Raw genomic sequence first — 15,563 nt, 5'->3', positions numbered from 1 at the left:
CACCTCCCTAATAACACCCTGAACTTGTGGGAATGTCAGTGGATATGGTAAGTACAGCAAAGTTTCTTCCTCCTCTTTCCTTCTGTGTGTGTGCATATGCACACGCATCCATTTTTTATGTAATGCAGGAACAGATTTTTCCCTTACATAACTCCCATGCTACATGGGAATCCAGGGGATTTCCCCCTTCCCCCCCGCACCCCCAGCCAAATCGCTCTGGCTTTATTGCCTCCATTAAAAAAAAATAAAAGGTGACCTTTTTTCTCACTGGTAGAGGATTTCTCCTTTCAACTATGATAAGCTTTAATAGTATTTACATTTTTATAATCTCAATCTTTTTCTCTTCTTGTTCAAATATTTTTGATAGATTAATATTAGAACACCTTATAAAACTGTCACTGTACACACATATTAAAATACATATATTATATATACATTTGGAAAAAATCCTAAGATACAATAAACTCAAAGTATTTATTAGTATTTCATTATAAAATCTCACAGATAGGGATGGACTTACTCTTACTGGGCTTTCTTGTGTTAAGATTATGGTGAAGGAGTAAATAATGAATTTTGGAATGGTGAAAAGTGTTAACAGAAGGTTTAGAAATCATAGAATCATCAGGGTTGGAAAAGACCAGCACCACTAAGTTCACCACTAAACCCTCGTTTATGCAATGACTACTTCAGATGTGCCTTTGAACAAAAGGATGTCTTTGGCCAATTTTTATGGTAGTCAGTATGAAAATAGGCTAGGTGTCAAAATATAACAGTCTGTGACCAAAAGGTAATTTTTATGGAAGAGAAACACACATCAAGTCATTATCCTGAGCTTGTCCATGATCAGGAAGTCTTCTTAAAACAGTGTAAATGGATTTCATCTGTCCCACCAATGAAAGACCAGCCAGGTTTCCCAGAATTCAGGCCTTTCAGTCACGGAGAAGCAACTGACACTATGAAGGACTCATAATTCAAGATTTGTGAATCTTATCCAAACCCTGCCATATTTAGAAAAGAAGTTCATAAACTACTTATGCCAGCCCTGATCAAAAGAAGCGATCAATCATCCAGATAAGGACACACAGTCCTTCCTGCTCCCAGCACACACTATGGTACTCCCACTCTTACTGCTTAACACATTTATGACAACTTGTGGTGCTGATACCAACCAATACAGAGGCTGCTGATGGGCAGAGAGGGAGAGCTGTGTCATTGGTGTAACCTCCTTTAACACTGCACAGATTTACAGCTGATGCTTAAGGAAAGTTCCTGGATCCCCTGTCAGTGATGAATGTTCTATTCTCTCCAGTTGCCTGGGAAAGTGAAAAACCCTAGTTGGCACTAGGGTGTTTTGATTATCTTTTGATTATCTTTTAACAGAACTATGGCAAAGTACTCCAGCTGGCTGTAAAGTCTACTGCATAAAAGAAAATATAACCAGAAGAAGTTTCACTGTGTCTCCTTAGCAACTCAAACAGCAACATCTGGCCTGGGGTCTGCTCTTTACACTGGCTTTCACAGCATCTGAGATGAAATTTCACATTTTGGTCTTCATCTTTGACACTCACTGTTGTGATGCTATGTGAAAGAGTGCTTAATGCCGGGGGCTGAAGGATGTAGCTGGCAGTTTTATTCCTCTGACTGAAAGGAGTACTACCCGAAAAGCAATATTTTCTGGTCTAAGGCTATGAAAAGGTCTCTTCTAGGAACAAAGAACTATGTCTAACCTACCAATTTCCTCACCCGTGTATAATTACATCTCTTTTATGTGGCCTTCCTTATCAGAAATACCTAGCAACACATCCACTTGAAGGCAAAAGACCTTCCTTCTCCTCTGTCATTCCCTCAATTTGCTTTATTCAAAGCAAACACTCAATTGCACATGCTTTTTCTTTATGGAGACTAAAACTAAAGAAAAGAACTGACAAATGCTAATCACATTACTTAACGTTGCAGTAAGGTTGTTGACATAAACTATGTATGAAGATGTTTTTATGGGGTGCACAGATAATGGCATATATTGCCTTTAGCAGCAATAGTTCTTTCTGTAGAACAGAGAAAAATGAGATAGGATGAGGGAGGGACACAGAGATAGAGAAAGGGACAGGGAAATTTTTTTCTGGATCCAGCCAAGTGACATGGCTTCCAACATGAATGACCTCTCCTGTAAAACACATGATCACTATATTTTTTCAGTAACATGTCATTTTCACCAGAATCTCCTCAAATTTCCTACTGCTAGTTCTTGCCTATCGTGCTATTAGTGCTCATCAAAGTCTGCTTTCATCAAGTGCAAGAGCCATCTAGCATGGGCATGTATATTTTTGGGCCACTATTTATCAGCCACTTAAATGACTAATACTTACTATCTTATCCACTAAATCTTGGTTTTATCTAGAATAGTCTATAAAACAAGGACTAGAAAAGAGAAGAAGGGAAACTGATGCTCACATTGGTGGCAATTGTGTCCCATGACAACTAGCTATAACAACAGCATCAGGTTTTGCAGGTGCAAGAGCACAGAATAACTGCACAGTAACAACAGAATGAGAGGAACAAGGGAGAAATAATGGCACACCACCCTAGATGTGTGGAGGAAGACTGCAGTGTTGCAGGTGAAAGGCAACCTGCCAAATGGCAAATGGCAGGCCCTTAGCAAGGCAAAGGTTCGAGAACTTAAAGCATAGTGTAACATTAAAACATTCCTGGGCAGCATTGCAGTGTCAACCTAGAACAAGAATTGACAAATGGCTGTATTAACTTCTTAGGCCTCTGAAAGAGTAATCATCCTTTTTGCTATATAGGGATGAAAAAAACCCACTTTCTCCATCATATTAAAGAATATATAGTTTATCCTTCGGAGCCAGTGCTGGCACTCTGGACTACAAGTCTTTTGTCTTGGCCAACAAGTTGTCTCTTTGGGAAGGACCATTATGGTTTTTTGAAGACATTTACATTGAAAATACACACCCTTTACCACTCTCACACAGTCCCTTCCTCAGCCATCGGTATTTCTATACAAAATCAGAGTGTTGTCACATCACTGGTGTTGTTAATGTTATTCATTCTGGGATTTGTTTACCTCTTTATCTCCATTCAAATTCTGTTTGGTTAAAGTTTTGATCCTCTGACTTAATTTGAGAGAGCAAAACAGGGTTTCATTTGCACTCAGGTTCTGTTCAGAAGTTATTTATAATGGAGTAATATATTACTGATATGTATCAACAGTATTTTACACACGTGAGCAACATTTGCCAAACTTTAGTGTGTTTTAAGAACTTCAAAAGAAAACATTGAAAAGAATGTTTCTTGGCATTTCTTCCCAATAAAAGTTTATTGACCTATGGCATAGCCTGATTGCTTAGCATTTATCAAACACCTTTTGACTCTGTGTTAGGTTTCTATTAACACATAAACAGAACCTTAATATAAAGCCCAAATAAAGCTTATTAGGCATTTGTGTCAGGTTTTGAGATCACTATGGAACAGTGAATACAAATTATCAGCAGATTCAATGTTTATAGCTCCCCCTCAGAGAATTTATCAAAACGAACACCTTTAGAAGTAAGTAATAATAGAAAGTGACAGTTTCTGAAATTAGATATGCCAAATCATCTATCATATTCAATAATTACCATCAACTTCAGTTTCAAAAGATCAAGCTGAGATAAAGAAGTGAAATTATTAATAAGCTAACAATTTCATTTTCCCTTAGGACTGTAAATCATGAAATATTTAGGAAACCAATTAGTTTCAATATGATGGGTTTAAGTTAAAGCTGGCAGAAATGAAGGCAGTACATGAGAAATGGAGAAAGATGGAGCATGATCCTCATCCAATAAAAGCCTTTGAGCCAGTAGAGAAATTCTTTGACTATCCAGACTGTTTTATCACAGCAGCACAGCCCCTCATAGAAACAATATGCTTGGGCTCAAAGGAAATAAATCTTAGTGGAAAGAAATGCCTATAGAATGGGGACTAGAAAAAGACCCTAAGTATTTCAGGCATGGAAATAAATACAGGAAAGACTGCTTTTTTGCATTTTCAGATTATCCAGGTAACAGTAAAACCTATGGGAGAGATCAACACAAAAATTAACTTTTGAGAGATGATTGAGGCAGTGTCTCCTGCATTATTACAGGACTGTCTGAGGAACACTGCTCTACAGAACTTACATATTGAGATTGCCTGAGTGGTTTCCACTTACCTGTCTTCCTTCCATAGCTCCTCGCATTTCCTTGAAAGTTGAGCTAAATTCTCCAATGAAGTCATGCTTTCCATTGGAATCCCAGTCCCAAACTATGCACTGGGAAAACAAATAGCAAAAGAACAAAAAAGGATGTTTTTCTTCAGACAGAAAAGAGGTTTTATTGAAAAATACTACAGGAGAAATTATGATACACACTGGGTGAAGTGTTTTATCTAAAGGGAAATCACAAGACATATTAAAACCATAATCTTGTCCTGATAAAAATAAAATGACAAGTGGAATTTCAACACATATTGCTGTTGACAGTTATGTGTTATGGAGCTGGCCTAATGAAAGCAAGTTCCTGTATTTCAGAAAGAAAGGATTTCTTGTCTAGATCTTTTTGCTAGGTGTAAAAATACAGGATTATGTATATTTGCATGTTCACTGTCAAATGCTGTCCTGACTTACCTCATCAATGTACTTTACAAATATAAATTATTACAAAAAACCCTACTTGCTTTGGGCAAACAGTACTGTTCTCATTTTTACAGTCAGTGAAGGTGAGACAAGAGTTACACAGATTTTCTGAAATGGCTTTGAAATTATACACATTAGTGTTTGGTGCCCATATCTTGGCTGTTTTCCAGGTTGCTCAACAGTGACTATACAAACCAAACATCACTGATACTCTCTCCTAAATTCATGCATAAAGATGAATCTCTCAATGAGTTTGAGCTATGAGAATTTTATTATAATTTTAAAACTGGTCCAAAGACAACAAAGGGGCTCAGAACAAAATCCCAAATTCAACCTCATGTTCTCTCTAGATAAAGGTCACATAAGTTGCCTGAGTCAGGAGGCCTTTACTGAAAACATCCTACTACAAAATCTCTCTCTCTTTTTTTTCTTTTTTTAATAGAAATGCCTCAAAGCCATCTGCACTGTCACATAAGGAGTGCACTGACATCTAGCTATCAGATAGCTTTGAGGGTAACTTTGACTCCCTCGTGTGGGTCTGAGTCTTACAGATCTATGAGTGGGTGTGGGGTGAGAACTTGGCTGACAGGAGTAGTAGAGGAGCTCCCTGCTGAGAAAGGCAGGAAATAAACAAAATTGGAGGTGGTGGGGCAGCAACAGTGGGATACCAGGCTTAAAACCAGTGGGTTTGAGCAGACTGCTTTGTCTCAGTGAGGCTCAGACCTTTTGACCCAGCACTGATGGTCAGACAACACAAGAGGAAGAACAAGATTTGCTCCTCAGACTCCTTAAGCCATTTGAAGTTTGCCTGGTCCAAAGGGGCCAGGGAAGGAAACTGAAATCATCAGATCTCAACTGTATTTTGAGTTTTAAATATTTCAGAAAAAGGAATTTATTGAAACAGACTTCTCTGTCCACCAGCTGTGCTTTCTAACTAGCCCAAATAATCCTGTCAAAGCTGGTATGTGAGCACTATGGCCAATCCCTTTTGAGTGTAGGGGGAAAGACTCTGTAGAAAGCTTGAGACAGACAGAATGACTGAATTCTTTCAGTGAGAACAAATAGACAAAAAGTGTTTCAAGAGAAAGACCATCTAAAACAACCTAACATCCTCCCACCACAGCCATAAGTTAATAAATAGCCTCTTCCACATAAATGTTTGTCCATGTGAAGCCGTTGACTTAAGTATAGGTTGGAAGGTATTTGATCTCCACATCTAAGGCGATTACCTGAACTTATTACTCTGTTATGTGCCCAGACACCTTACTTGTCTTTGTAGAAGTAAATAAGGTGGTGATTTCACTAAATTTACACCCACCATCCACATTATTATTTAGGTTCCTTCTGTTTTGTAATGACTCTAGCTTTCCTTTGAACTTTCAACACTGTTCCGTTTAGCCCCAGGAAGAGATTTCATTCCATACAAAGGGAAATTTTCTGATCCATACAGAAAATGTGTAGTAAGACTCTTTCCTTGTCTTAAGGAAAGAGTACCAGCATAACTCTTATTTCTGCAGACATTAATCAGTTGAAACAGTTCATGGGTCAGGCAAAGACCTGGCTCTTGAGCCCTCTGTTACTTTTCCATCCTGCCACCTGCAATTTTACTTGCTTTTTTCTTTATGGAGGGATCCCACACTAAAGAAAGTCTCCAGATTGAAATGTGAAAATATTCTGCTCTAAGACTTGGAGGTACTTTTCAGCAGTTTTGACATTGAAGGGGTGGGTGGAGGGTAGAGGGAAAACAGGGGCAATTCTCATGCGTGTTTACTTATAGGCTAAATTTTACAGAAGAGTAATAAAGTAAGAGTGGGTTTCTGGTTCTGATAGTGATAATGCTTCCTGGAAGAAAACTAGACAGCAGTTTCAATGCTAACAGCCTTGGAGTATTCTTTATGATGAAATCTTCACTAATAATCACTCTATGCTTATTATCAACTACAATTTTTAGATGAGCTGGTAACAATAACAAAAAAAAAAATCCAAGAAAAAGTAATTTGATTTATGAAAAAATTTCCGAAACTGTTTTTGTTTCACAGAGGTTGAAGCAGCTGCATTTTATTTTTCCGTGAAATTTCTTGCTAATATAAATTGGTCATCTTTTATTGAAATTACTTATAAATATTTCATGGAAAAATGGATTTCACAGATGAAGCATGACTTAAAATGACTTTTTTTTCTGTAAGGGTTGCAAGAATTATTTAAGACCTAAAAGTAATACTAAGTAAAAAGATTTGTCAAAATGTCACAGTAAAATTGTTATAAATTTGCAAAAATTATAGTTTTAGTAATGCTTGCAACTTTTGAAAAAATGTTTTTGAAAAAATAACTATTTCACAAACAAAAAAAAGAGAACCCTTATTATGAAATTTTCCAACCAGATTTACTTTTCAGGTTTGGTCTTTAAACTCAACTGGAGCATAAATACAAGAGCAGACCCAAGGTTATCAGAGACCTCCAGGAAAAGGTACTTTGAAAAATTTCTATTAGAGACCCAACTCTTACGAAGAGGGAAAAGCTGTGAGTGCTCATTTGTGGTTAGAATTTTAAGTGGAGATGAGCAAAGTTAAATTACATATAAAATGTCCACTCATCAGGGATCCAACTGCTTTCTCTTTCAACTAGAGGTTTTCTAACTTTAGTTTTCAGAAAGCCAGATGGTACTCTAATTTTCATATTGGCTTCATGGAAAAGGCTAACAATTACAGTATTATCTTAGTGCCATTTGCTCAATTACAGCTAAGGGAGAAAAGGGATTTCTGCAAGTACATCCATTATGACTTCTTTTTTTTCCCCAGAGTTTCACATCTGGCCATAGAAATTAATTATTACTGTCTGAAAAACATTAGGTACACAGTAATGATTCTGCTTTTCAAAGGTATATCAAAAGTATTTCTAAAACATAAATACTGGGGTCCAGACATTTTTATAAAACCACACTCAGACAGACAAAATAAGCAGGGAAGGATCTTTGCAAATAATCCAGAATCAGGTAGAGACCAGAGGTGATAACCAAAGTATTATTTCCCTATGAAATACTTTAAAGTGGTTTTGTTTGGTTGGTTGGTTTTGTCTTTTTTTTTTGTTGGTTTTTTTTTTTTTTAAGGCCCCATTTACTCTTTAAATCAAATCCTCCGTAATGTAAACCATCCTTTATCTTTAAGCAAACCTTAATGTGTTCTTTAGGTCTGTACTCTTAGAGGTTGCTTAAGCAGATGATTAACAGTATACCTACATTCTATTAAAAGTCTCATTAATTTAAGGAGGCTTTCCATACATTTAATTTTAAATACTGGTAAATCAGTGTTCAGATAACTGGTGAAAGAATTCAGACTCCTACTTATTGGTTACGAGCTCAAATACAGGCAATAAAAACTGCTACTAATGCTGCATGGTGATGGAATAGCACTGACTGGCATGATGATTCTACCTTCCTCCCCAAAATTCCTGCTGACTGCAGGGAGAGGGAGTACTCCTTCAGGCCCTCTCAAGGAAAGGTGCTATGCCTGACAGAGCTAACCAGCAGATCCAGTTGTCATCAGAGGATCACTTCTGAGTATCCACATCATCATTCCTTCAGCTTTTCTTGTAAATACCACAAAATGAAAGATTTCCTTTCCTGGCTGAAAGCAAACCTTTCACTGGAAAAAGGAGGGAGAAAGGTCCATTTTAAAAACAAAAACATATTTCAGGTGGATGCGGGTGGAAATTTTCCCTTATTTTATTATTTCAATTTTTTCACCAAGATTAGATTTTGCCAGTACTCTCACTACAAAGGGCATCCAAGAAAAATTGCATAGGCACTAGAGCTATAACAGCACAGGCTTCTCTGGCTGATTTTCATAATGCTTCCCAGAAGATGACAGATAGATTAATCTTGCTACCTATGAGTGAGCAAAAAACTCACTTGCGCAATTTCTGATTTTAGTTATATTTCACAAAAATATAACCTGAACCATACTCCAGTTCCAGCCAATCCTGATTGATCATCTGTTCAGTGATGTGATGATGCCTAGATAAGAAATAAACCAATTTCTCTATCCAGTATCTCCCATGGACTGAGGCAGTTTTCCTGTTTGATAATTCAACAGCAAAGAAAGTATTGCTACCTATCATATGATCCAAACTCAACTGTAATATTTTCAAATTTTTATTTCTGTGAGAAATTAAAAGACGTGGAGACTAGAAATTGGTGTGCCAAGTCTCAATATAAGAGCCAGCAAAATTCTAGCACAATTGTCATAAAATAATTTTTCCCATAGTCACCATCCTATCTAGCTTTAACCACCAAGAAAACTAAGTAATATAAAAGACTGGCTACTTTAAGTATGCATTTTTGTATGGGTGTCTGCAGGTTATTTTCCCTATATACCTTCAGAGAAATATTTCAAGTGATTTGTCCCTATTAGGTTTTCATGATGAGAGAACTATTCTATGCAGCACCTTTCGGCATAGCTAATAGCGAAACTTGGAACTTAACCTTGCAATTTATGAGCCAGCCCAAAACATGCTCTGAAGGTTAGTTTTTAAAAGACAGTCTTTGACTAAATCGTGTCAGGAGGCAGCTGACAGCCAGCCATGGAAATGTACTTCTTGAAAACAATCCATTTAAGTTTGCCTCAGCTGACCAGACACTGCAGATTATTGCATGCACAAAGCCAGTAAAAAAATATAAATTTCACAGTCTTGCCAGCCTGAGTTTCTCCAGCTCTGTGTCTGCTCAAAGTACAATTATGAAATGTTAGTATGGCATGTGCTGGTACTACCTTGCCACCTAGCTGGAGAGGGAGAGTGTTAGATAGCTCTCCTGACAATCTAAGAGCTTCGTTAACTTAAAACGTCTCACTAACTTGTGACCAAAAAATACTGGCTTGGTTGGGAGAGAAAACCAAATCCTTGGTCCACTCTCCAGCTGCTCCATGCTAGCAAAAGTGCCAAAAAGCCAGAAAGGCAGCAGCCTTGAGCAGCCCTTGAATAGGAGGCTCCCTACTCTGATCTGGCTCTGATCCAGGTGAGATCCTAGTTCATTTGTTGCATTAAAAAGGAGATTTTACTCTGTGTTGCTCAGCATGAATCCCCTGACACTCAGTAAGGAGCAGAAGGGGTACCTTTCAAGGAAGAGAACTATCTTTGTCCATTAATTACCTCTAGTCCCTAGGTAGGTGTTGGGGAGGAATACTGACCACGGGTGGCTTAAATTCTGAGCAGAAACTGTCTTGGATGGTTTTTCCTTGCATTTTCTTGAACAAGATACCTTGTGGCAAGGCAAGAAGGAGCATGCTCCTTGTTGGACTTAACTGTATTACATTTAAGTAATGTATTTAAGTAATGTATTTAAGTAATTATGACTCAGTCAGTCATAAAATTCTTACCAATTAACTCTGAACAATAATAACATCACAATAATTTTTATAGGTAGAGTTTATATGACACTTACTATGTCTCTACAAAACGAAGTCTTGAGGCAAATGTTGGTGACCTGCTCTACTTCTAGTATCACTCTGAGCTGCAGCTGGTATGAGGTGGCAAAAGGTTAAAACCAGAAATCCTTCTTTAGTTCATCCTCTAGGATCAGTGAAAACTTAAAAAAAACAAACAAAGAAAAAACCCAAACCACCCCGTAACAGAAAACCACACCAAATTCAAAAAAAACCAGAGGAGGTGAAAAAAAATCCCAGAAAAGAAATTTACTTTATCATTAAAGTGATTTTTCTGGAACAGTCTGTCTCTCATCAGGGTAATTATTACTTGATAATGAAGAAAATATTCTACTGTACCTCCCTAAAGTATATATACCCTAGTTGAAATACTTCAAAGAATGTCTTTTTATAGGAAAGCCTTTATCCACTACTTACCCATTCTCTCCACTTGGGTATCAAGAAAAGTATGCAAAATCTTCACTATAAAAGATAAATACTTCAAGTTATCGTGTTTCTGTAATCATGATGTTCCAAAGCCAAAGTTTACTTTATAAACATCACAGTACAGAAATTTGGTCTTTTCTGATGTGTATGAAATTCTTCACTCTTTTTTCATCCAGCTGGTTATCAGAGTTTTCTGTTTTCAGTAGTTGTTCTTCTCCAAAAAGTGAAAATAAACTTTTTATGTCTCATTGCAGATTTTCTCTGAAGTTGGCCTCCAGTGAGAATAGAGTGAAGCAGCTGAAATGAACCAATGTTTCTTGCAAGGCTCTCACTGGTTGAAGTAAATCCTTCTTCAGAGCACTGTAGATAACATATTTGAACTTTTTCTTCTCAGAGAGATTAACTCAGTTCTCCAAACTAGACTACTCAAAAACCCCTGAACTAATGGAGGAGAAACAGCTCATACCCTACGCTATTAGGCTATGTGCAGTTTCTGTGAAGCCAAAGTAGAAGCAACTTTCAAAGTTTTTTTTCTTGACTGCAGAGCGACATTCTTTTTGAAAACCACATCTGTTTTGCTGAATTGGAATAGACTGATACCAGTTCAGCAGCACAGCTGAGTTTGCTCCTTAAACATTAGGGGAAACACAGGCTCTGTTGCAGGCAAAGAGACTTTTCATGTGAACTTCAACAAGTGCCAGGATTTCACTAATAGCTTTGTACCTCCTGTACATAGATAGTGGCAATTGATATGTTAAAAGTTGATAGGGTTGTATTGGCCTCAGATCCTCTGCCTGTTGAAGGAGACTCAAGATAGATATGCATTGATAGCTTCCTCTTGAGTAATGGCAAGTGATTCAGCATTCCTTTCGACATGCTGCAGTAATTATAGTAGCCAAGATAGTTAAAACACAAAGAAAATAATCTGCCTGTGAATCTAAACACAAGGGAAATTTGATTTTAAAATTATCTGCCTGGAGAGAAGAGTGAAAGGAAGGAGAATTCTTATTTTTTTCCAAGAAGGGGCAGGTCCTCTAATTCAAGATCAAAATGAGTGAGTAATTTTTATTGACAGCTCTGATTTGACGCCAGCCTCAGACTGTTTCAGTTCTTGACAAGTGACAACAGGGACCATCGACAGAACCACTTTCACCAAACCAGTCTCTCTACACCACTGAAGGAGATGCCACTGATGCTGCTACAACAGCAGTGGCTCAGAAACGATGAGAATCCTCACAGTTGGGTGTTGCCCCTTCTTGACAGCTCACAGCTTGCAAGAATCATCAGGGTCATTTCAAAACCAATTACTTAAAACCACAGCTTGTTGATTACCCTTATTTGTATTACAAGGATGCCTAGGAGCCTCAAACACAGATCTTTCAGTGCTGACAAGTGAAGCCCATATTTATTCCTCTGAAACAAACATGCTATAATAAGTTACATCATGTGAGGGAAAACTTATAACTGGATTTTCAATGACTCTCTAGGTTTTTCATGGCAAAAACATAAATAAACTTCTGCTTTACAGTCACAGTCAGGTTTAGGTAACAACATCCTCAGTTTATATAGAGGCAATAATTATTAATCAGGTTCAGCATGGATGTGACTTCAATTGCTGCAATGGCCTAAAATAGAGGTCTTTGTAGTTGTAATGCATGCCTATAAATTTAATTAAACTACACTTTCTTTATGTTTAAAGAATAAAACATAATAACAGCATTTTTTTTTCTTTCTCATTCAAAACACCCCTACTAACTTAATATGCAACACAGAAATAGGCCAAGTTTTTAGTGTACTGCTTGTGGTCATAAAGATTTGGTTGTCCAACAAATGAGAGAGCAGGCTGGAGCATTTTTAAAGTACATATAAAACGGTGAATTTACATCTCAATCAATGAGATCCAAGTTTTTGAGAATGTCTTTGGTTTCACAGTCCATAACATAATGCACAGCTTTTTTTCACATATGATATGACAAACCAATAGCAAAATATAGTAACAGCAAAAACTTCTGCAAAGACTACCTTAAGGCTCCTGTTGTGAGGTTATCAATATGCCTCTGCTAGTTTTCTCCATGAGTATACCTCCTTTTAGTTCACAGTATGTTCTGTCGCTATGCAATAAAATATGTCTTCCAAAACTTTTGCAAGAGGTGATAAACTAGTGTACTGACCCAGTAGTGCCTCCTCTCATTAGATGTATCTGACATTTCTGCTCATCTAAGTAACTAACAATTCCCTTCATAGCCAAAAAAGGCATTGCTCATTGGCAGGGCTCTCTGGTGTAACTATTTGGGAAGCTGCAAGCACAGCAGTGAAATTTAGCATAACTCATGGGTGTGTATCAAAAAGCTCTCAGACAGAACAAGACTCTATCCAGTTCCCACTATCTACTTTCAGTTCCTAAAAAAAGCTCAGGATAGCTTTATCTTGCACTCTGAAAGTCAGCAGATAAAAATCAGCCATTGCCTTGTCTGTCAGTCAGGAAAGGAAGATGATGATACTTGGCAGAAAGAGTACAGAAAGCTCTTCCCTACCAGAGCAGCATGAATCTGTCCCCAAACACCAGTTGTAATAATGATGAGTGTTTATACAAAGTAGCTGATTACACTCTTCTTTCTGTTGTCAATCAGTGGGGGAGTTAATTATATGTCTCTTGGATGTCATTTCAAAAGAATGACCTGGCAACCGGCACCAGGTTTAATGGCCCTGAACTGGTCACTCTATTCAGTGAATGGTAACATAGCATAAAAAGCAGTGAAGATGGATCTTCCCAGTTATGGATAATTTCTAAAACTAATATCAGCAGAGGTTTCAAACATAAAAAGTTTTTAGTATCAAGCAGACAAGAAATCAATTAAGAAACATGAAGCAATTGTAAATGTTTATTAAAATAATATTCTAAACCACATTTCCTATGGAAAATGAAGAAATATAAGTAGAGACAGCACATAGGTCATTATAAAAGAAATGGCTAAACCAATGTAGGAGGTCAATGCTAAAGGTTAAACCTAAGCTTAATTTAAGGGTAAAGGTCTGAGAATAAAGGTCATAGTTCCTTATCTCATAATCACATATTCAATTTTTTAAATCCTTGTGAAATTTCTACTGAATACTTTGCACTTGTTATAGCAGTCATTGCTGAGTGAAAAGGCCTCATTTCTGGGCTGTGTTGTTTGTTTGTCTATTTGTTTTCCTATATTCTGAGCTTCAGTTAATGTTTTCACTGTTGCTTCAGGGTAAACCCTCCATGTATCTCCTCTCAATTAGTGCACAGATTACATACATAGAAACAAAACCTCCAGCTTTTTTCATCACTGCTTTTAGTTTTCTGGACAGAGTTTTATTTTATCTCCTATACTGTGTTTAGTGTTGAATTCATCTCCCGTATGGACACTGAAAGCATCTCCATGAAGGATCTAAAACCTTGCACTGCCACAAGCTCCCGTGCCAACATATCATTGAAGATTTCCAATAGAGTTAAATACAGATCATGACACGGTGTCTGGATATTTAAAAAAAAATGACATATCAGCTAAACGGAAGATATTTTCCTGTTTCCTGGGAGCTCCCAAACCTGCTAAAACTGTGAAACAGTAACACTGTTGACAAATGCCATATTTTTTATGCAACTGCTCAAATCTTTCTGGGTTTTTTTGCACGTGTACGGTAACCTAGTTTCTGGTTTTTGTTCTTGTACTGAGTAGAAAATAAAACTTTCACAGAATACCTTAACTACCTGTCTAAATCTATACAGAATTCTTTTCCTATTTGTACTCCCATTGTATCCATTCAAGTGTTTAATAAACGTTTAATAAACCCAGAATTATGAGTTCTTAGTAACTGCTGTATATTTTCGGGTTTCTCTCTTTCTGTAACAATGGATTTGGCACTTTGTAGAAGCAAGAATGTTGTATGGTGGGGTGGAAACCTGAGGGTGAGCTCACTGGGAAAGCTGGCACATGAACAGAGGGAGCTCTTGCATTTGCCAATCAGGCTTGTGTCCAACATCTCAGGAAGAAAGAGACTGGAAACCCAAGGTGCTCAGCATCCCAGATACCCTAGATGACTAGCAAACTTGAATGAATGTATGGGCATATATGAACACAGCAGTCTCTTCTGAAGGAATACTCAGGAACATAAAGATAGCAGCATGGAAAGAAAGGAGAAAAACTTGCAAAAAATTTGCTGTGGAAAATACAACTACTGAGGTTACCACATGGGTGAAATGATCTAGAAACCAGATGAAAGCTTAAACCTAATGAGGTAGTCGAGTGCTTTGCTGTAACACCTAGGGAGAACAATTGTAGCATATTATAATTCTATATTAGTGAAACGATATAGAATTGATTTATAAAATATAGAATGCATAGTATACACATATTATATAATATATAATACATTCTCACAATTAAAATAGTATCTTAATTTTGCTTTATATGAATCATTCCCTGCTTCTTTAGTAAGGAAACATGGTGTTGTGCAAACATTGACTCATAAGGGAACTCAGCTGCATATACTGGAACTAAAAGAAGGAATCTGACAGCTTTCTGTGAGTGTAACAGTAAGAGACAAATAGTCTGTTGCACACAGAAAAGTAGTTGCCTTAAATCACTATTATGATTTTATTTTGCCAAATATGCAAAGTAAAGCATGTGCAAGCAGTAATGTATTTCATTAATTTTATCTCCTTCTCTCCTCTAAACCATCTAAAAAATGTTGTTTTTCTGAAATTATATATTTATTCTGAAGAGTTGCTGTGCTTATCCTGTTCCTCGCTTGAGAGCAATTTATTGTGACTTAAGTGAAAGTTCGAAGTTTGGTACTAAGCAACCTCAACAAAATTCTGACATATGCCCAACACAGCAAAATTAAGAGTCAAAACGCCCAGAATCAGTGGTGAGAAGCCCAACATTAAGATTTTCAAGAAAGAAATTCCTATTGAAATTCTGTTTCTTGGCATGTTTTCCAGCAACAATAAGAGGTAATGTTATTTAATATCAGGTTGATCTTTGGGATTTCTCTGGTTCCAT

General features: G+C 37.1%; 1 protein-coding gene across 3 annotated transcripts in view; it reads right to left on the bottom strand.

Moving 5' to 3' along the window:
- CPNE4 (copine 4) overlaps positions 1 to 15,563 on the bottom strand; it is a 228,719-nt gene that overhangs the window by 49,716 nt on the left and 163,440 nt on the right. For all 3 annotated transcript variants that reach the window (XM_032684440.1, XM_032684449.1, XM_032684432.1), the window contains exon 8: positions 4,208 to 4,306. In XM_032684440.1, coding sequence (XP_032540331.1) covers positions 4,208 to 4,306 — 99 coding nt within the window. The remainder of the gene's footprint in view (positions 1 to 4,207; positions 4,307 to 15,563) is intronic.

The sequence above is a fragment of the Chiroxiphia lanceolata genome, chromosome 1 (assembly GCF_009829145.1).
Source record: "Chiroxiphia lanceolata isolate bChiLan1 chromosome 1, bChiLan1.pri, whole genome shotgun sequence".
In the NCBI taxonomy this organism is placed as follows: domain Eukaryota; kingdom Metazoa; phylum Chordata; class Aves; order Passeriformes; family Pipridae; genus Chiroxiphia; species Chiroxiphia lanceolata.
Note: the sequence above shows the minus strand (reverse complement) of the source record. Positions and strands in the feature narration are given on the sequence as shown.